General features: G+C 36.6%; 5 protein-coding genes across 5 annotated transcripts; 2 read left to right on the top strand and 3 right to left on the bottom strand.

The window, feature by feature from the left end:
* Nucleotides 1–361: 361 nt before the first annotated feature.
* HO133_000580 (uncharacterized protein) lies at nucleotides 362–1258 on the top strand (the record flags this gene model as incomplete). The annotated part of the gene is made up of 1 exon (XM_037291519.1): nucleotides 362–1258. The coding sequence occupies one exon, from the start codon at nucleotides 362–364 to the stop codon at nucleotides 1256–1258; it is 897 nt and encodes a 298-aa protein (XP_037152954.1).
* A 273-nt stretch (nucleotides 1259–1531) lies between these two features.
* On the bottom strand, nucleotides 1532–3395 carry HO133_000579 (uncharacterized protein; the record flags this gene model as incomplete). The annotated part of the gene is made up of 2 exons (XM_037291518.1): nucleotides 1532–2218; nucleotides 3042–3395. 2 exons carry the CDS (start codon nucleotides 3393–3395, stop codon nucleotides 1532–1534), a joined length of 1041 nt encoding a protein of 346 aa, XP_037152953.1.
* Nucleotides 3396–13556: 10161 nt separating this feature from the next.
* On the top strand, nucleotides 13557–15362 carry HO133_000578 (uncharacterized protein; the record flags this gene model as incomplete). The annotated part of the gene is made up of 1 exon (XM_037291517.1): nucleotides 13557–15362. The coding sequence occupies one exon, from the start codon at nucleotides 13557–13559 to the stop codon at nucleotides 15360–15362; it is 1806 nt and encodes a 601-aa protein (XP_037152952.1).
* A 555-nt stretch (nucleotides 15363–15917) lies between these two features.
* HO133_000577 (uncharacterized protein) lies at nucleotides 15918–17528 on the bottom strand (the record flags this gene model as incomplete). The annotated part of the gene is made up of 1 exon (XM_037291516.1): nucleotides 15918–17528. One exon carries the CDS (start codon nucleotides 17526–17528, stop codon nucleotides 15918–15920), a length of 1611 nt encoding a protein of 536 aa, XP_037152951.1.
* Nucleotides 17529–17954: 426 nt separating this feature from the next.
* HO133_000576 (uncharacterized protein) lies at nucleotides 17955–19616 on the bottom strand (the record flags this gene model as incomplete). The annotated part of the gene is made up of 4 exons (XM_037291515.1): nucleotides 17955–18570; nucleotides 18623–19063; nucleotides 19169–19215; nucleotides 19287–19616. The coding sequence occupies 4 exons, from the start codon at nucleotides 19614–19616 to the stop codon at nucleotides 17955–17957; spliced, it is 1434 nt and encodes a 477-aa protein (XP_037152950.1).
* Nucleotides 19617–23135: the final 3519 nt, after the last annotated feature.

Here is a 23135-nt window from a genome sequence, read left to right as displayed (position 1 = left end):
CATGTTGAGCCCATTTAGACAGATTGCACTGCAGGACTCACACGCTGTATTGATAGAGTACTTTGCGGAGTGAATACCTTAAGGTTTTGGGAGGTTTCCTGCTAGCCTGATTGGCTCGTCTGCTTCGCTAGCGTCATGATTGATCATGGCTTACAGATTCACTTGCACCTGCATTATTAATCAAGGCAAGCACTCAACCACTCGTAAGTCCTCGAAGCTGCTACATTCTCAATTGAAGTATATAAGGGAGTCTTTGACACCCCTACGCTGTATTTTCTTTTATCAAAAAGCAATTCCCTCCTTTCAAGTCCAATTGCAGCCAAACATCTATTTTGTTAGAACTCAAACCCACTATTCTTTCATGTCCGCAACAACGAAGACAGCAACACAAATCATGTCCAAACCCTCCCACGCCAAGATAACCCCCCGTCGCTCCTCCGACCGCGGCCATTCCAATCACGGCTGGCTAAACAGCTACCACACCTTCTCCTTCGCCCCGCACCATGACCCAACCTTCCAACAATTCGGCTCCCTGCGCGTCCTCAACGAAGACCGCGTGGCGCCCTCCAGCGGCTTCCCCACGCACCCCCACCGCGACGCCGAGATCTTCTCGTACATCCTCTCCGGCGAGCTCACGCACCGGGACTCGACGGTGAAGCCGAAGGACGCGCGAGGGCTCGGGGACGTGAGCAAGGACGACTTCTACCGCATGAAGCGGGGCGACGTGCAGTTCACGACGGGGGGCACGGGCATCGCGCACTCGGAGCAGAACGAGCACGCGGGCGAGGAGGTGCATTTCCTGCAGATCTGGGCGCTGCCGTGGAAGCGCGGGTTGCCGCCGACGTACCACACGAGCACGTTTCCCGAGGAGTCGAAACGGAACGGGTTCGTGACGATCATCTCGCCGTTGAGAGCCGGGCCGAAGGCTACGGGTCAGGAGGAAAAGGATGCGGTGCCGGTGACTGAGGGCACGATTCCGATCCATGCTGATTTCTTGATGGGGGCGAGTATCATCGCCCGAGGAGCTTCTGCGTCTTGGACGGTTGGAGGGGAGAAGGCGGTCGTGTCGGAGTCCGGTCGTAAGGTCTACCTGCACCTGCCGATGCGGAGGATAGGCGCGAGGATCAGAGTGGACGGGGAGACGGTGCTGGAGGAGGGGGATGGGGCTTTCGTGGAGAAAGTGAATGCTGGGGATGAGCTTCTGGTCGAGTCGATCGGGGAAGGGGAGGCGGAGGTTGTGGTGCTGGACTCGAATTAGGTCACCGGTCAAGAAGGAGAGGCGTTTGGGATTCATGAATGATAATTGATGATCTATCAGAGCAATCATGAGACTGAATTGTATTTTACAGTCCTAGGACTTGTTCTGGGCAGGAGGCGAAATCCAGCCAAGACTCAAAACATACCGTTACATCCTTCTTTCAATAACCATCTTCAACTCCTTCGCAATGCAACATATCGCAAACAGTTCAAAGCGACCACACCCCCCTCCCCACTCCCTCCCTCCCTCACTCGGACCCCCCAACCCATCTCCTCATATCCCGCTCTTATCCAAATGACCCGCAATCTCCTTCGCCAGCCCCGACAAATCCTGCTCATTCCCCTCCACCTCCAACCCGCCGCGCACCCACCTCCCCGCCTCCTCCCACCGGCCCATCTCGCAAAGACACCTCCCCCGCCTCCACCACGCCTTCCCGTTCCCCGCCCGCTTCAACTCCACGCTCGTCTCCGCGTCCGCCGCCCCCTCGGGCCACATCCGCGCCGCCATGTACGCCTGCGCGCGGTTCGCAAACAGCACGCCCGCCTCCTCCTTCACCAGCGCGCTCGGCTCCCACCCGGGCCGCCCCGTCGCCATCTCGATGCCGTACGTGTACAGCTTGATCGCCTCCTGCGCCTGGGCGGCCGAGGGCGGCGAGGATTTGCCCGTCCGGAGCGAGGCGTTGCCCTGGTCGCGCATCTTCTGCACCTGGGCGGAGCGCTTCGGGTTGACGTTTGTGGGGGGCGGGGGGATCTGGTTGGGGAGGGCGAGGATGGCGCGGTGGAGGGCGTTGAGGGCTGTGAGGTCCGGGTCGAGGGTGCGGGTCGGGGAGGAGAGGGATTTGCTTGCGGGGTCCATTTGGATGGGGAGGAGGGTGAAGGTTTCGTCCATTGTGAGAAAAGGTTGGTTGGGTTGGAGGAGCTCTTGGGCAGAGCGGAGGTCGCTTTGCGCAGAGATGCGACGCTGTGGGGGGAACGAGTGTTGTCAGTGGCGTGAGAAGGTAGTAGCCTAGGTTAGGTGCGGTAGCTTGTTTTATGACTGTTCAGGAGGCTCGCTGAACTGGTGAGGCTAAGGTAGCTTTGGGGGTGAGTGGTCAGTAAGCTCTCTTTCTGTGTTTTCGGTCTGGCCAAATGTTCAGTTGCCGCTGCTGACGCTAAGACGCCAAGACACACTAGAGTACTCGTAAGGCTGATGACAATCTCGTGGACGAGCAAAATTCCATCCATACCTACCTTCCCTTACTTTTGTTTTTGTCGGACTTCTTCTTGTCTATGAGAGCCTTTATATTGAAGGCGCTCAATTTTAAAGCAAACGAGTTCCAAAGAAGAAAGCAAGCTGTGCATTGTATTCGACTTTTATCGAAAACCTTCACATGCTTGCATTCATATTTTCTCGTGGACGCGTCTTCCAATCAAAAGCTACGATTTCTGCTGCGTGTTTCTTACTCATTGGTCAGATACCAGGCTATCGGGTTGACAAATTTTGATAGCTAGCAGGCCGTCATAAAGATGTATGAATCTTAGCTGGTAGCTACAGCAATCACGATGCCGCCAAGCCCTTCCCTGCGCGTGGAGCAAAAAGACGATGGAGCAGATCTGCGCAGGCAGCAGTCACAATGGTGTTTGAAACGTCAAACGGAGGTAAAGGAGAATTAAAACGTACCAAACGACGCGATCTCTCTTAAGATCTTTCACTCGGATTTCTTGAGGCAGCCATGCCATCCCAACTCCCAAACTTCCCTTTTCTCCTCACGAACCAAGGCCTGATGTATCCGGGATACCCTCACACGGTCCTCACCATCATCCATCGCCCATTCCAGTGGAAAGAGTATGTTGGCCGAAATCCCCAACTGCGCATCCTCCCATTTCCTCAATTTCGGCCCTACAGCATCCCATTCAGCGTAGAGGGCAACGAGAGCATCCTGAAGATCCACCGCGTGATGGTAAAGCTTGGACAATTCGTCATATGCTTGCGTATCGCGAACCATCCATTCCTCATTCTCCATCGCGGCATCTCGCCCTTCGACGCGCAGATCTGCAAGGCTGTTAGCAGCGTGAATGGGGTGGTACACTAAAGCCATACTCTTTGCTTCCCTGCTCGAATCGAGCTTGACGCTCTTGCCACGTTTACCCATAGCCATGGTTTGGGCCATCAGAAGACTGACATAGCTGAATTGAACTTCGCAGGCCTGAGCTTTCGTGCGAACGAGTCTCCGCGCTTGTCGATATATATTCTATCTCGTCCGAGCGCTTTTTTGCCGCCACGCTAAAAGCCTTCTGTCTTTGCATTGTTCTCCCAAACATACGTTGGTATTGGGCCTGCAACCGAAGTTGTTGGTGGTTACTCCGAGACGCAAACCGGCCTTTTTTTTCGATATTCGTAAAAGAGCTTGAAGGGTTTGTCGAACCAGTTGCAGATGGGCGATTCCACGCATCTTTCGTGGCTTCTCGGATGTTTGGCAGGTTGTGGGTCCGAAGCTGTCATCTTCGATTACCTGGGTGGTTTTGGGGTGCTTATTGTCGTCACTGAGGACTTTCTACTCTGGGATGTTGAATGGGTGGGAAGATAGCTTGCGCTTACCCAGTGGAGCATTTTTAACATCTCTCTTTGCGTGGTCTTTGCCATTTAGGACCAGAGCTCTTATGGAACTGGGCTGGATTGTTGCCCATTGTTGCTTCTGTTCTAGGCTCCAGACGAGTGCTTGTCAGCGTTGGTGGCGGGGTGGGAAAGTAGTAGGCTAGGTTAGGTATATTATGTTATGACTCCTCAGGAAGCTCGCTGATTTGATGGTGTTGACTTTGACTGAGCGTGGTCAGGAAGCTCCTCTCTTTGTAATGGTGCTATGCATTTAGCTCGTTCGTCGCTAATTACTCGTGCGGCCGACCTTTTAATCACGCACCAATCAGAAGGATCTTATCTAAATATGTGCTGGGGCGCGGGGCTACCCAGTAGTGGAAAACTTGCCGAGGATGTGAGAAGACTGAGAAGATTGAGAAGACTGAGAAGACTGAGAAGACTGAGAAGATTATTATTGCATAATATCAATTCTATTAAGGGGAGATCCCCTAAACCCCCCTACTCTTCGAGGGCTCTCCGAGGGCCCTTTGGGGGCTTTTATCGAAGGGGCCGTTTTTGTAAGCTCGAAATTATTTATATAAAGTCTATTTTGAGATCGATATAAGATTATCTACTTCGTTAAGATTATAACTATAATCTCTCTAAAGAAATTTCTTATAACGATTATTAATTATAAATCGAAGTTACTTATAAATAGTTTTAAGATCTTTATATCGAATCGCTATATATAACGAAGTCTCGAAGTTAAGTTAATTCTTAATTTAAGACTAATTAATCGTTATATATTAATCTTTTATAACGTAAAATACGTAATCTAAGACGTCTTATAATTCGATATTAATAGATTTTTATAAGAATCGCTCTTTTTAAAAACGTATTTAATATATAAGATTATTACACAAATTCTCGATAACCTCTTATTAAAGATGAAAATAACTTATTTTAATTTTTTCGTAAACGCGTTTTAAAGCGTCGAGACTTTAATTTTTTCGTAGATATATATTATAAATATCGAATATAGGGCGTTTAATATCGAGGTTTAAAGTATCGAGCTTAAAGATATTTATTTACGTCTTAATAATATATATAGAATTAATACCTTCGAAAGTAGTTTAAGAAAAATTTTAAGATATTATAGATTAAGATTAAGATTATAATATAATATAAGTAAAGGCCTATAAATTAAATTTATAAAGTTAGATTTTTCTAAGTTAAATAGAGTTAAATTTTTTTAAGTTAAATAGAATTTTAATCTTAGCTCTAAGTTAAATCGAACTCTAATCGCTTATTATACGTTTTTAATCTACTTTTATTATTACGAAATTAATAAAAAAGATAAAAGCTTTAACTCTAAGTTAAATCGAACTCTACTTATTTTTTATACGATATTTAATCTATTTAATTTACTTCTATTACTATAAATCGCTAATTAATTATATTCTTATCTAAAAAAGAAGTATCTACTTAATAATCTTATTTTTAATATATCTTATTAATCGAGTAGATTATCTTTTTAATAGATTATCTAGAGCTATAATTAATAGATTAATCTTACTAATAACTTAGCTTAGAGTTATATATAATTAACTATAAATAAAGATCTCGAGATATAAATATAGATTAATTTACTATAATAACTAATTTTAAAACTTATTAATTATTATATTAAAGACTAATTAGATTAGAAATTAAATATATCGAAAAAAAGTATATAGATCGTTTAAATTAGATAAAGTTAGAGGAATATATAATATATAATATTATTTATTATTATATTCGCCTCTAAGAATATAATAATCGAGTATTTTAAATCTAATATACTTAATTTATAGATATATTCTATTATATAAATCTATATACTACTTTAAATTTCTTAATAATATTATTATATAATTCTATTTTAACTTTAAATAATAAAGTAAAAGCGAGATTAATTTAAAGATATTTATTATTTTAGTAGATAGAAGAAAGCTATCTTTCTTATTAACGACTTAATCTCTACTTATTAAGACCAGCATAGGTGCGATACTAGTATAGATAAGATAGATTAAGAATAATAAGGCTATCGAACTATATATATAGAAAGGAGATATAATATAGTAGGGAATGCCTTCTATTAAGGCTCGCTAGATCATAGGGCTGAGTGGTATATCAAGGGTACGCTCGTAATACTACTATTATAAACGATTTTAGCTTTAAAAAACTTATTAAAAACTTAATTATTAAATTAGATAATATTCTTATTAAGAATATAAAGAATTATCTTAAATATATAGAAATTAGCTATTCGATATAGATTAAAGTTATTATAAATAGTATTAATTAGCTAAGTAATAGAGTTATCTAATAACTATCTAATAGATTAATTAATAGCTTCTTATTTTTCGAAGTTTATTAAAATATTATTATCTATATCTAATAGCTTTTAAATAAATTTCTTTATATTAATTTAACCTTAATTAATTAAATTCGAGTTTTAAAGCCTTATATTTTCTATAAATCTAAAAATTTAAATATAATTTTAAAGATAAAACGCTCTTAATATAGCTTAAGCGATATAATCTAACTTAATATTCTTAATAATTAAAAAGATTTAATAAAAGTTATTATAGAAATATATAACTATATTATTAAAAGAAGTAAGATTTTTTTAAATATCTTAAAGTATATAATCGATAATCTCGATATCGTAATAGTTTTATATAAAGATCTTATCTTAGAAAATAAACTCGATTATCTTTAATAATTAAGTTAAATTAAACTCTATTAATATATTATAATTAAATTAAATAATAATATTAAGAGAGATCTTAAAGCGAGAATAAGTAATAACGTTATTTTAAAGAAGAATAAAGATAATACTAGATAAAACTATAGTAATAACTATCTTAAAGTTATATCGTACTCTTTATAATATAATATTCTAAAATATAATCTTATTAATATCTCTATAGCTATCGAGAAAGAAGAGTTAATTATTAAAATAAGAGATTATATTTTAAATAGCGTCGACTATAGCGATTTAATCGTTATTAAAATTTATTTATATTTACTTTTAGATATTAATTTAATAGCTATATTCTTCGCGTAGAAGTTAATTTTAATTATTAATATAATATTATTTATAGTCTTATTAGATTATAAGTAAATTAAAATTAATAATAAGATTAATATTCTTTATAGAGCTAATATTTTTTTTAAGCGAATTTAAATTAAATAAAGATAGAAGTCTTTAATAACGACTTATTTATATTATATATTATTTAATAAAAAAAGAGTATAGTATTAAGTCTAAAGAATATAAATAAGATTATTAAATAATTTAAATAAAAAAAAATATATAAAGTATAAAAGAAGAATTAAATTATTTATAAGTAAAAAAAGAAAAAATATATCTAGCGCGAAAAGTTTTAGTAATTAAAAAAAGAATATTATATTAAAAAATATTATAATATTTTAAAACTATCGTTAATATAATAATCTTCTTATTCTATAGCTTAAAATACTTTAACTTATTAAAGAAATTATTAAAAAAAAATATATCTAGCGCGAAAAGTTTTAATATATAAAAAAAGAAATATTATATTAAAAAAAGTTATAATATTTTAATATTATTATTAGCGCGATAAGCTATTTATATTATACTTAAAGTATTTCTATTTAATAAAGAAGAAATTATCTATATATCTTAATTTATAATTATTTTATAAATTTAGAGAATTACTAAGTTTATATTATAATAGAATTATTATAAAAAGATCTTATAAGATATATTCTTTCTATTAAATCGCTATTTTATTTAATATTTAATCTTATTTAACGTTATTATAAAATAAGTCTCTTACTATATAGATATTATAAAAAAAATAAAATATTATTATTTATTATATATAAGTCTTCGAAGAATATAGAGTTTAATATATTTAGAAGAAGATATCGTAGATAAAAGAGCTTTTTAGCGTTTAAATTAATATAATATATTCTTATAATAATATCCCTACGCCTCTAATATAAACTTTATTTAAATATATCTTACTTATTTTTTTTCTAGATATATTACTTTAATAGATCGATATAGAAGAAATCTTTTATTTATCTTCGCTATTAACGCTATTAATTTAATTAAAAAAAATTATTAGCTTAATCTAATATTTATATACTATATTAATTATCTAATTTAAATTATTATTATTATTAAATATTATATTATATTAATTCGAAAGATAAATAAATAATCGTTTAATAGAAGAATTATAATTATATAATTTAAAGCTAAAAATTCTTTAATAGACTTTCGTAAAGCTTATTTATTATATATCTTAATACTCTTAAATCTTATTTATCTAATTTAGATCTATATTATTTTAATCTATATTACTCTTATACTCTATTTAAAAATTAACTTAATCGCTATTCTTATAAATATATTTAAAAATATATTTATAAATTTTAATATTAATATAAATCTTTATATTAATATAAGCGTTATACTTAATTAATTAATAAAGACTATAAAATATTATCTAATAATTTTATTTAGATTTATTATCTAATATCTTAATAAATCTATATTAATAATATATAGAGTATTTAAAATCTAATTTAAAGATAATATAGTTATTAAAGTTCTTCGAAAATTACTTATTATATATATTTTTATCTAAGTTCTAATAAGATAAAATAATATCTATTTTACTAGTAATATACTAACTATAATTCTTATAAAGTATATATCTAATAATAATCGTATAGAGATTAAAAAATAAATTTTAATTAGAAATCTTAATATTAATAGTAATATCTATCTTAGCGACGCTAAAGAATCGATCTTTAGAATATAATATAATAAGAATATAAATATATAATAAGTCTTATTTTTAAAATTTTATAATATAGATATAGACGAAAACTCGATCTATTACTTATAAAGTTAGTTAGAGTTAAAATTAATTAATATTTTAATTAACTATACTTTACTCTTATAGAGATAAAGAAATTTTTTAAATAGTATATAGAACTAATTAATAGAAATTATAATATATAATAAATTATATTATATTAAAAGCACTTTTAGAGATTATAATCTATATTAATTATTTAATTAATATATTATTTAAGAGATTATCTTATTAAATAAAAAGAGAGAGAGTTATTATATTATAATAGAAGATAAAAAGAATAAGAATATATCTAATATCTTTTTCTTTAAAATATTATTTATAAAGATCTTTAGCTTTAATCTAAATACTCTAGTAATTAAATTAAATCGATTAATAATCTATTCGCTAAGTAAAAGATTTTCGATAATCTCAATTTATTTTAGATTATAGATAAAAGTTATAAAAAGATCTAATTAATTAAACTTAGTAAATAAAATAATAGTATTCTAATAGAGTTATTTTATAAATTATAAGTCTTTTTAATAGAAGAAAGAGAGAATAATATATTATTTATTAGCTTAATTATTTATAATAACTTTATTAATATAAATATCGACGATTACTTAATAGATATTAGCTTAAATAATCTTCTAATTTATCTTTAATTAATAAAGTTTATTACTTTTAATAGCTATATAGATATTATAAATAAAATACTATAATAATCTATTATAATAAAAAAGACGATTAAACTTACTAGAATAACTCTATATTATATATCTATAAAAAGTTAATAATAAGTAGAATAGAAGAAATAAATAATATAAATCTATAATATAAGATAAGTATTATTTATATAGAGTTATCTTAATTAATAGTTTCTCTAACTCGTAAAATAGCTTTATTATTTCTACTTCGCTAGATAAAAAAACTTTTATTTAATATATTATCTATATAAAATATATTATTATATTATAATTATTTATTAAATAGAAAGATAATAGAATAGCGTAAAGATATATAGACTAAATATTAATATAGAATATTAAATTTCTTATTATTTTAGATCTCTATTAATATATCTCTAGTCTTAAATATATCTAGTAAATTATCGATATTACTCTTTTAGACGATAGTAATCTTATTTAAAATAAAACGATTATAGATATATAGATTATAATATTATAAATTTTTATAAAATAGCTTATAGTCTTTTATATTTAAATTAATCTTTAGTCTTTTAGATATCGATTTAAGAGTATTAATATAGAAATTAATACTTTTAAAGATTATAGCTATTTTACGATAGAGTATCTAATTAATATAGTTATAATAGCTATATCTAATAAAGTTAATATAAGAAACGCGATTAAAAGAAAGTTATATCGTATTATAAATTAATCTTAAATACTATTTATAATATAGATTTAATTAAAGATCGATTTTTCGCTCTTTAAAGGCGTTAAAATAGATATATAAGTAGTAATTACTTTCTAGATTTTATATATATATAAAGCGATTAAATAATTAATAGTAATTTATTATAAGACTATAGAGATTATATTATTATATTAAACGCTATAATAGCGAAATTCTTTATAATTATTAATAAAATTTAAGATCTTTAGCGTTAAAGAATAAAGAATTTAATTAATAATATACTTATTAAAATTAATTAAATTATTTATACTCGTTTTAACGTCTTTATAGCTCTATTCTATATTATCTACTTCTTAATCGATATCTATTTTAAATATATTAACTTTAGTCTTTTCGCTATTATAGTACTATTTAATAATCTTATCTTTTTATAATATTATATTATAGTTATTATAAATCTAATTTATAGAATTTAAATTATATTATATAAACTCTATAATATATAGATAACGCGCGATATAGCTAATAAGTTTTATTAAAGGTTAAATAAGAGTTAAAAGATAGACTAAAAGAATATAGACTATCGAAATCGTTATTAAAGAAGTCTATTAATAAGTCTTATAATAGAGAGTTTTTTATATCGTCTTTCTTTCGTTTAGAAGCTTCTTTTTAATAATATTCGAAATATAATACGCGTTAAGAGACTTTAAAATAGAGTAATAAAGAATAAATTAAAAAAGACGCGTCTTAAGAGATAGTATCGCTAGATTAAAAGATATTATTACTAACTTAAAAGAAGTATATAGAAAAGAATATATTTATTTAGACTCTTTTTAAAAGCCTTTTAACGCGTTTATAAGTAATAGTAAATAGTTATTAAACTCGTTTACGGCCTTAATTACTAGTAGTAATAAATTCGTTAAGAGATAATCTAAGAGCGTTAATAAGAGATTTAAAAAATAGATAAAAGAAATATATATCTTAGATATTTAGTAATATTTAGATAAGAGATATCGAGAGTAAATATATTTATAATTAATAAATTAATAGAATTATAGAAGAAATATAATTATATAAATAGATAAAAGAATTATTATCTAATCTTAAACGCGTTTAATATAACTATAATATTTAAATATTAACTTAATTTACTAATAGTAGATTAAATTTTATAATTTTTATATCGTTAGAAAGCGTATATTAAACTCTATAATTTACGAAATTATTACGGATTTAGTATGCTTTAGAGAATTCTTGTCGTTTAGATAAGGGTTTACGCTCTTTTAGCGCTTTGGCGTAGCGGTTTAGCGATAAGACACGCTTTCCCGTAATAAATAATAGTAATACCGGTTCGATTCCGGGTGTAACCTAGACAGTCTGAATAGATTACTTAGCATTGGGGTTCGGTGAGGATTTGGTAGAGACTTAAAATCCTTATGCCTTTCCTCGTGTCTTCCCTATAGTAGTTGCACTAGGCCTTCAAGTGGCTTACGGGGTCATATCCGGGGGTTTCTAAATACGATATGCGTGTAAGCCAGCGTATAGAGATATACGTTATTTTTCGAAGTGTGCAATTGTTACGGATTTAGTGTGCTTTAGAGGATTCTTGCCGTTCAGGTAAGGGTCCACGCTCTTTTGGCGCTTTGGCGCAGCGGTTTAGCGATAAGGCACGTTTTCCGTGACAGAAATTATAAAGAAATAATATTCGTAGAGAGCTAGTTATTTTAAAGTATAAGATTTCTATATATAAATTTTTAATAAGAAGACTTAAAAGGGCTAGCGAGCTAACTTAGATAGTCTAATTAAAAGATATAATAACTTCGAATTTATAATTAACTATATATATAAATTTAAGATTTTCTAGCTTAGCTCTATCTTATTCTTTTATATATATTAATCGTATAAAGATAATTAACGTTATTATCGACTTTAAGCTTTTCTCTAAGATTATAATTAATTTTAAGAGTATAACTATAAGAAAGCGCGCTCGGTATTTTATTTTTGATAATTCTTTTAATGTTGATTTATAATACGTCGAGCTGTAGAGAATACGAGGTCAAAGTTAAGAATTAATTAAGATATATTAGAGATAGAGATAGAGAGAAATAGAGAAAATTAGAGAAGAATTTGATATTGTTAGCTAAGACTTACTAAATTCTTAGTTACTTTCTAATAAGGTAAGAGTTTCCCAGAACAGTCTCACAGCGAGGCTTGGCACAGAAGTGATTTTATTCTCGAGCCAGGGAGAAAGCAAGCTTTCCAATCATCATTTCAACCAATAGAATAGATTGGATTTGGCCTTTTCTTGGCACACTCTCCGCACCTGCGCGGACCTCAAGCACAGCCATCATTTCGTGAAAATTGTCGTTCCCAGCTCGATTCTTGATACTTGTAAAGATTTTACGAGCAGTACTGGCCTTGACACCTATTTTTCGCTCTATATCCTCGTATTTCTCTTGATAAAAAACTCTCATAGTGACGATACAAGCCCGTAGACCCATATATATATCGCGCGCACCTCGCCGACGCCCTTGATTTCTACCAGACATGACTACTATGGGTATAACTTCAAAAATAATTAACGATCTACGGCGGGAGATAATGCCAAGAAAATATAGAATCTAGGCCTTCTGATTGGTGGAATGATTAGTCATAAGACTGGTCTATCTGATTGGTGCGTGATTAAAAGGTCGGCCGCACGAGTACTACTGGTGAATGGACAGATTCTCCCTCGTTCAGATGCCAATGATGACGCCAAGACGCCAAGACGCCTAAAGTCAAGGCCAATGCTAACAGTAAAGTACAACGTCAAGAAGAAAGAGAACCACAGTCTGCTTACGGAGTGTGCTCTTTCTCGACACTTCTTGCTTTACGGAATTATCAGTTTTAACGAAATCCGCAAATATCCGAGTGTGCCAATATGAAGCAAAGTCTGGCGAAATGCCGCTGACGGCTTTGACTCATACTGGTAATCGGGACATCATCTCACCGCTTTGCATCCCGACCGTTGCTTGGAAATCAGCATTCTGATTTCTACAGTAAAGTTGGAGCAACGTTCATGCCATCATCGGCTTTAAAGTTACGAGTCGGCTTTTGCGCATGGATAGAGTATTACTGTAGTGCTGTACTATTCAATCAACAAGAATCTCCAACGCAAAGTCGCAATTGTTGCTTACTACTACTCTTCATTATTATCAAGCAACCGGGCAGCTGAATATACTAAAAATGAATACTAATCTCAGCCAGACCGATTGCCTTTCCTATTTAAGAGTCCTTGTCGTCTTCCAGCTCCTGTTGTTCTTCACTTCAATCCTTCGGCGTCTCTCTTATTCTGTACTCTACTCTTAATCTGACCTCAGTGATCGGAACTGTCTGATATCTCCTTGTATATCAACAACCCTTTGCCAGCACTTTCCACTTTCCTACCTTTCCTTTCTAAACCATAGCCACAGAGTTATTGTGGCATGTCTGATTTAATTCGCGAGGCGCCCATTGGGCAGCTCCTTCGCTTCCTCACCAAGAACAAGGTCCTCAAATACCCGGAAGAAATTCCTGGCTTCCAACTCCCAGAATCCTACAAAACCATACTCAACGCAGCCGATTCAAAGAATATTGCCTCATCACGGTCGGATTCAGAGCAAGGCGAAAAGAGTGCCAAAGGAGTGGAAGACTTCCCAGAGCTCCAACATCGTGTCACAACCCGCAGCATCAGGTCCGGTGATATCGAGGCACCGACTGCATTAACCCACATCAGGACCAGAGAAGGTACGAAACCTTACACCGAAGAACGGCTAGAGATTGAAGCAGAGCTGCAAGTTGAGCGCACAAAGTCACTGGCCATAGCCCCTCAAACAACATCCGACGGCAATATCCTAGTCGACTGGTACACGACAGACGATGCAGCAAACCCCCAGAATTGGTCCAATGGCAAGCGCGGCTTTGTCGCCATGCTCATCTGCGCCTACACATTCGCCGTCTACACCGGCTCCGCCATCTACACCTCCGGCGAAGCCGGTGTCATCAAAGAATTCGGCGTCTCTCCAACCGACGCTTCACTTCCTCTCTCCCTCTACGTGCTCGCTTACGGCCTAGGACCACTGATTTTTGCGCCCCTCAGCGAAATCCCAGTCGTCGGTCGAAGTCCAGTCTACGCCGTCACAATGTTCATCTTTGTCATCCTCTCCATCCCAACGGCTCTAGTCCAAAACTTCGCTGGCCTCCTCGTACTCCGTTTCCTTCAAGGGTTCTTCGGTAGCCCTTGCCTCGCCAACGGCGGCGCCACGATGCAAGACATGTACTCCCTCATCAAGCTCCCCTATGCCCTCACCCTCTGGGTCTCCGCTGCCTACTGCGGTCCCTCTCTCGGACCACTCTTATCCGGCTTTGCAGTCATGGCAAAAGGCTGGCGCTGGTCGCTCTGGGAAATCCTCTGGGTCGCCGGCCCCGTCTTTGTCCTCATGTTCCTTCTCGTCCCCGAGACCTCCACCCCGAATATCCTCCTCCGCCGCGCCAAACGCCTCCGCGCACTAACGGGCGACAGCCGACTGCGCTCGCAATCAGAGATCGACCAAAGGAACATCAAGCCGTCGAAAGTGATCATATCCGCCTTGATCAAGCCCTTGGAAATCACCATCAAAGACCCGGCCATGGCCTTCGTCAACCTCTACACAGCCCTCGTGTACGGAATCTACTACTCCTTCTTCGAAGTCTTCCCCCTCGTCTACCCGCCCTTCTACCACTTCACCCTCGGCACCGTCGGCGTCCTCTTCTCCTGCATCCTCGTCGCCTGCGCGCTCGGCGCCCTCGCCTACATCGCCTACCTGTACTTCTACCTCGTGCCCGACATCCTCGCGCACGGGCTCCGCGCGCAGGAACACCGCCTCGTGCCCGCCCTCGTCGCCTCCTTCCTCCCGCCCGCGGGCCTCTTCATCTTCGCCTGGACCGCGCGGCCCGACCTGCCCTGGATCGCCAGCGTCATCGGCATCGTCGTCTACGGCGGCTCCAGCTTCATCATCTTCCAGTGCGTCTTCGTCTACGTGCCGCTCTCGTACCCGCAGTACGCCGCCTCCCTCTTCGCCGCCAACGACCTCTTCCGCTCCGCCCTGGCGTGCGGCAGCATCCTGTTCGCGCGCCCGCTCTTCGTCAACCTCGGCGTCGACAGGGGCGTCTCGCTGCTGGCGGGGCTGAGCATCGTGGGCATCTTCGGCATGTTCACCCTCTACTACAAAGGCGCCAGTCTGAGGGCGAGGAGTAAGTTCGCCATGTCTTGAAACTTGCGAGCGATCGTTTTTCCTTTTTGTACATTATTTCGACGTTCCGCGACGTCGACCCGGTCGATTTAATGTCTTCTTGGACGGTCGAGTTTGGAATGGGTTAGAAATCGTGCTCTTATAGACGGGTTTGATGGGAAAGAGAAGGTATACCCACGGCGGGGAAGGCGCTGGATCGTCACTGGTCGTGCATAGTCAATAGCGTTTCTAATCTATAATTGCATCATTGCGGCAAGTGCCACTCAAAGACTGAAGTTTTCCAACACGTGTGGACATTGAATACGAAGTACAGCGATGAATTTATATTGCACCATTGCAGCAAATTCCAGGCTTAGACTGAAGTCCAACACCTATGAACATTGAACGGGAAGTACAGCAATAATTTCCATCCAGATCAATATCTACACATTCGATACAACAGGACACCTCACCATCCCCCATCTAGAGTAACTTTTGTAAAAGCATCGATCAATCAATCAATCATACTCCATACTTCTATGACTAAAACAAACACACAATCGCTTTTCCCCATCCCATCCCATCCGCCCGCAAACCTCAACAGCCAAAAATCTTACAAGTAGACACATTAACCCGACTCCACTTCCTCCGCTCCACCAGCGCCGCCAAGAACTGCCCGGGCCAGTAACCATGATACAGCCACCACGCCGGCAGGGGATCCCAGAGCTCAAACGTGCCGTCTCTCCACAGCAGCACATGCTCCAGAAACGTCCTGCAGCCTTGCAGGTACGCAGATACGGTGATGTGGCCGGAGAGGAGGGAGAGGAGGGGGAGGAGAAGGAGGGTGACGAGATCGTGGCCGAGCCAGTAGTACCGCGCCGGGTTGGCGGGCGTGACGGGTGCGGAGGACTCGGGTCGTGAGCGGGTGTAGCCGTTGATGTTTGGCCGGATTTTCGTTGGCGTGACGGGTGCGTAGGTATCGGGCTGTGCGTCAGGGGAGCCATTCGTGAGTGGCCGCTCGCTCGTGCCGTTGGTTTGTGGCGTCAAAGCGGTGAGATACGCCTCCGACATGGCCTTCTCTTGACCGTGGAAAAGGACCACGGCGGTGTGAGCTCGCGGGTTGCATTCGATGGGCAAGAGTGCCATCTGCGCGCCCTTCTCTGACACCACCTCCTCGACTAGGACGTCGAAAGATAGATGTCCTGTCATGTTGCTTCCGCTTCTCTGCACAAACTCCTCTGTAAAGCGTAGCATGGCACGATTGAGTGCCGAGTTGGAAGGCAATGCTTGGTAGTGCATGAGAAGCTCCGAGGAAGGGCAGGTGACGAAAGCTTTGACCTCGTTATTGACAATCAGAGCATGGGTGCAGTATTCTCTCCCCTTGATAAACTGTTGTAGCACCCACGGCTTCTTTCCAGAGATAGGTATCGCTGAGACGTGGTTGTATGTCTCACTGACGGTCCTCTTCGGCAGCACCGTCATATCGCCCCTCGATGCATCATCCATGCCCACGCTTTTCATGATATATTGCTTCTTCGTCTTCGGGCTCTCATGTAGCACTCTATGCACAGCGGCTCTGCTGGTCACGTTGTGCGTCTCTGGGGTAGGGAGGCCAATCCGCTGGGTTTGGGCGATGAAGGTATCTTTCTCATGGAGCATCTGCGTGGTCAAGACGTCGAACTGTATGCACCGCACGTCACTCCTCCTCTCCAGCACCTCTTTCGCCTGCCCATCTTCTACCGCTGATGCAACACCTGAACAGCTGACCCAGAGGTCCACCTTCTCCTTCTTCACAATGTGCAGCAGAGCATCAATGTAGTACGCCGCCCCGGATTTCTCATTTGGTTTAGGCAAGCTGTAGAACGTCCGTACCGCCTTACTGAACCTCCCACAAACTGGTATCCCGTTGGGCTCGAAGTCCGCGCCAATGACATTGTGGCCCGCTTTGTAGAATGCTCTTGCTAGGAACAAGCCCTTTGTCATGCCAACGCCTGTGACGATGATTGTCTTAGGGCGGAAACTGGAGTTCCCGCCACTGGCGCTGCGCCGGATGCGCTTCCTTGCAGCATCTTCGTTGCTAAGGAAAGGTCGGGCGACAACACTGGCGAAGAGGAGGAGTGTAGAGAACGGGAGGAGCAGGAGTGAAAGGGCGATGAGGGAGGCGTTCTGGGCGAAATGAAAACGATAGGGTGAGCGGGCGTCGAGCATTGTGGAAAGCGAAATGCGGTCATGCTAGGGGTCGATAGCTTTTTAGATGGGAACATGTACCCGTGTGAGGAAGTCTTCCGAGATAATGGTCAATATCAGAAAGATTCATGGCAAGCTGAGACTTGATTTGGCGATTCCTTTGCAAAATGAAGCTATCCGCGACTGAGATACGTCATGAGAGCAATCGGAAGCATTTCCGCAGTAAATCTTGCACGAGGTCCATTGGGCTTAGCGAAGAACGTGGATGCAATGAATGCAGTAGATGCAGTGAAAGGAGACTGATTTTGGTTGGCGTCATTGAATACCTCTATCGACGAAAAATTACTTGATCTAAATAGCCCAACGCTGCCTCATCCATGCCTTACCAAAAAATATCACTACTTTTAAGCTCCCCAAGGTCTCTATTTCCCTTGCCGCAAATGCTGACTATGCTTTGGACCCATTGGTATACCCATTGATGCCGTTAGTCAGACCATCCACAGCCCCACTGCCATTCGCAAGCTTTTCTTTAACGCCGTTGGTGCCATTCATGTGCCCATTGCGTACGATACCTCCGTGTATGGCACCATTGCCATTCAGACTACCTGCTTTCGCGGCCGCAGCCTCTACAGCTTTGACTTCTGACTTGTTGTTTTCAGTGTAGCCGGTATCACTAGCGTCGACGAAAGCCTCCAGGCCCTCGCCGTTGCGTGGGTACTCCCTCATCAGCTCCTTGTGTCTTCTCAGAGCAGCGTTGAGCTCCTCCGCGTCGACATCATTTAAGAAGGTGCAAGATCCGATGGGATTGGGCACTGCTGCACGAAGCTTGCCGTCTCTTGTCTTGAGAATGGCTGCAGTCCCCTTGTCGAGAATTTCTTCGTCAAATTGGGGGTGATCCATCGAGAGGCCCGCACGAGAAAAGAGGTTGAGAATGCGGCGATGTTCAGCATCGGAGATTAACTTGCGGCTGTTGGCGAGGGTCGCAGAGTACGCCATGTCAATGGAGATTGCATGCCCATGGCGAAGGGGCGTTTCTGGGACCAGTTCATGCATAGGCGACCACCTGCACTCTGATCAGCTCTGTCAGAGTTTCCAAGTGCCGCTTTCCCACTCACGTGTGACCATATGCGATGACTCGATCCAACCCGATCTCGTGAAGGTTTGGGGTCTCAAGCTTCAGCATCTCATATATGCCCTCCTTGTTGATCTTGTCCGCCGCTACGCGAACTTCTTCTGGCGCGCCATCGGTGCGACCAAATCCCGTATCGATAAGCTGCTCGCAGTACTTGTCCAGGAGGTCAAAGGTATCCAGGTGCGAGCACGTAGAGATCTTTATCAATTCTGCAAAGCCATTTCTGATCTGAGCAGTGGGTAGGGTGCGTAGGAAGGTGAAGTCGAGGAAGGTGTGCACAGGTGCATGATAAGCACCAAGGCGGTTCTTGTAGTTGCCATAATTGACTGCAACCTTGATTGACACTGACGCGTCTATCAGACCAATGACAGTGGTCGGAACTCGGATGAAATTGGTGTTCCTGCGGTACGCGGCACAAGCGAATCTGCGGGCGAACCACAATGTTAGCACTGGTTCTCCACCGAGGGCAACCATTAGGAGAATGATGGGAGAGTGCCTTGATATAATCTCTGGCAATGGCAGCTTTTACCCAGCAACATCAGTCACGAGACCTCCTCCAACGACCAGGACGGGTTCCTAGTTAGGTCAATGAATATGATTGTCTTCAAAGAAGTGAAGTTTGGTGAAACGAAAAGTATTGCGAGTACCTTACGATAGATGCCGAACTCTGTCATTGAGTCTACGATACTCAAAAAAGTGGGAATAGTCTTCGCCTTCTCCCCAATCTTCGTCTTGTGCAACTTGAGCTCGAGGCCGTAATGCTCGAAGTATCTTTCAATTTGTTCACCATACACGTTGTACACATTTAGGTCCGTGACAGCCAACACTCGACCCCAGCGCTTGTAGCATTCAGCCAGCTGAGGGTTCTCGGGGTTGAAAACGCCATCAAGAAAAGTGAAGTCGTAAGATATCTTCTCATAACCGTCGACATGGAATCCATTCTTGGTCTCCACGACGGATGCGGTGAAGTCCGACATGACTACAGATGTTGAAGTCGTGAAAGTTTGCGATGAAGGTTGAAAGAATGACTTGAGTCGGGGGAAGACTAGACTCCTGTATTATGGGTGATTGTTCGAAATGAGAAAATAGGAATGGAGCTCAGTATATGGGGCTTCGGCTAGTACATGGAACTGTCCTGACGTAGGCAGCCTTGCGCTGGTCCGCCCACAAGACAAGTTTTCGGTGGGAAAGCCATATCCAAATAAACAGATAACGTCAATCCGTGGATCAGCCTTCTCAAAGCTCAATTAGAGATGCGTGATGATTTGATAGGATTTGCTCTGAGATGCCAGAGATCCCCTTGACTAGCCGCAGTGTCCTCCCGTCTGTAGTAGGTGATAGTCCATATTGACACGAGAACAAAGGCCTCAAATGGACCTAGTCTCATGATCTCTGACGCACAATGGATAGACGAGATGGTCTCTTACTAGCGATGATGCAAGATCCCGAGATGTTGGATTGGCCTAGTCTCAGTAATTCAGACTCACGGCTAGCCGGGGTACCTATGGCCAGCCCTACACTCGTGCCTCGCTTCGGGGGCTAATCATATCGCAAGCTCATTACGATATACCCCTCCTTTAAAGTCTAAGTATGAAACCCCCAAATCGCTATATAAACCGTTAATTTATATAGACCTACCGCAATAATCACCCCGTTATCAAGAAATCGCGACTTTCTCTATTTTTCTAATTATTATTATATAATCTTTTAATATTAATTAAGAGAGTAATAGATCTTTTAAGATCGCTAAATAAGTATATAAACTTTTTATTATAATTAAATAGCTCGTTATTATCGTATAAGCTTATTTAAATATATATTCTTTATTAACGATTATAATACTTATCTTTAACTAATTACTTTTTAATAATTAAATTCTAGATAATAATATATTATATTTAATATTATTAAAAGATTATATAACGAGTTAAGTATAATAATTAAATTATAAATTTAATTATATTATTATCTAATAAAAATCGAGTATTAGAGTTATTCTCTCTATATATAGATTTATTAATTTAAAAATATATTATTTAGAAGTTAAAGAAAGTATAAAATATATATCTTAAATGATTTTAATATGCTTAATATATTTAAAATAAATTAAAGCGAATAAAAAAACTATAAAAGGCGCTTAGATACGCGATTTTCTCTTCGATAACGATAGCGAGATATTTTTAAACTATATATATTAATCTCTTTATAGCTTATAGAAATATCCTTTCTTCTAATAAATATAAAGTTTTAAAATATTTAATAGACTAATTCTAAAGTAAAGAAAAAAAGTTATATATTTAATTTTCGAGTATAAAAGTAGAGAGAAAAACATTTTAATATTTATATATAATCTTAAATTATAAATAATAATATAGGCCTTTCTTCGCTTATAAATAAGTAAAATTTTAAATATTATATAAGCGCGAAAGAGCTAAGTAATTATAATAATTCTAATAATAACTTATATATCGTTAGTAATATTAATACTCTCTCTTATACTACTTTAAATTCTAATATTTATTATTTTATCTTTAATATAATAATAGAGATTAATTATACTATAGCTTATATCTTAAAATATATAATTAATATAAAGAGCGAGTAGTATTATACTCTAATTATCTTATAAAATTAATAATAATAAATAGATCTTAATAAGATTAAAAATAGACTTAAAAAGGAATAGATATATACGATTCGCTATTTATTTAACGATAAAGACGCTATTCTAATAGCGAAAATGGGCTTTAAAAAGAGTCTTATTTTTCACTTTCTACTTCTATTAAAGTTGAATAGTATAGCGATTCTTATATATCTACTTAATATATTAGAGTTAAATTAGTAATTAAAGATTAATATATTATCTAATATTAATATCTTTATCTTAAATAATTAAATTAATAAGAATAAAAATCTATATAATATTATTAGCGATATCTATATATATATTCTTATTAATTTTAAGATCTTTATAGATAATAAAGACTTTCGTATAGTTATTATAAAGAATATAAAGTTTATCTTATAATTTAATCTTATTATTATTAACGAGATATATATAATATAATAATAGAGCGATAACTTTTATTTTAACTATAATAAACTTTATAAAATAAGAATATTAACTCTTAATATATTATAGTTTAAAATCTCGATTATATTAGATAATTAGATATTAAATATCTATTAATCGCATATTAGTTTCGCGAATAATACGCTTATTAAGATTATAAAAACTCTTATTAATCGCGAGAATATTATATTTAGTATTAAACCTCTATAGTATAAGTTAAACTCGTTTAAAAATCTTCGTTTTTTGATATAACTATCGAGTTATATATCTATTAAGATAATTTTATATATTAATTATATTATACTTGATTATAATATTATTAACTAGTTAACTCGATAATATCTTAATATAAATTAAATAAAAAGAGAGATGAAAAGACTCTTTTATATTTATAATAGTAAAATAAATAAAGAGAAGTTAAAAATTATAGCTATCGAATTTAAGAGACTAAATTTAATAATTAGACTTCTTATTATTATAGATACTTTCGATATAGATATTAATAACCTCGATATATATCTTATTATATAGTAATTATTATTTAAAGATATTTATTCTCTCTTAAGTATATAATAGCGAGCTAATTATATAGTCTAAGTATTAAATCTATATAATAACTTTATATAATTTATTAAGAATAATCTAATTAATTTATTATCTAAGAATTTAGCTACTTTTATAATAGAGATAGAAAGAATATAAGCTAGAAAGCGAGTAGATATATTAAAAAAATAGTATATTATTCTTAATCGATCTTAGAGTAATTATATTCGAGAATTCTTTTTAAAGTATTTCGATAAGACTAAATTAACTATAGCGATCTATTCTATCGAATACTATAATTATTATAAAAAAATTATATTTATAAAAATCTTAAATATATAATTTAAAGACTCGATAAGCGTAAAAAACTATACGTTAAATATGAGAATAATTAATATATATAAGAGATTACTTAAATAGAGTTAAGAGAAATATAAATAAAGTTATAATAGAATTAATATTACTAATATTATTAAGTTAAATATCTTTCTAAATATAAATATTATATAGAAATAGACTAGATAAGCTAATATTATTATTATTATTAACGACTTCTTAATATTAATAATAGAATAAGATTTATATTAGATAAATAAATATAAATTTAAGCTTTATTCTCTTATTAGATATTAATTTAAGAAAATAACTATAGTTAATAAGAGATTAAATATTAAGCGAGTAAAGAAGAAGAAGTAAATTAAGATTAATAAGAGAAAGATAAAAGTCTTAGTAGCTAAAGAAATAATTAAGTAAATAAAGATTTATATAATAAATAAGATTAAAGAAGCGAAGATAAGAGATATAAAAACTATAGCGAAGGTAAATAGATAAAAGACTATAGAAATAAAAGTATAAGAGAATAAGATTAAAAAAATCGACT

The sequence above is a fragment of the Letharia lupina genome (assembly GCF_014066315.1).
Source record: "Letharia lupina isolate WasteWater1 chromosome Unknown contig_10, whole genome shotgun sequence".
Lineage (NCBI taxonomy): Eukaryota > Fungi > Ascomycota > Lecanoromycetes > Lecanorales > Parmeliaceae > Letharia > Letharia lupina.
This window is presented reverse-complemented; position numbering and strand designations above follow the sequence as displayed.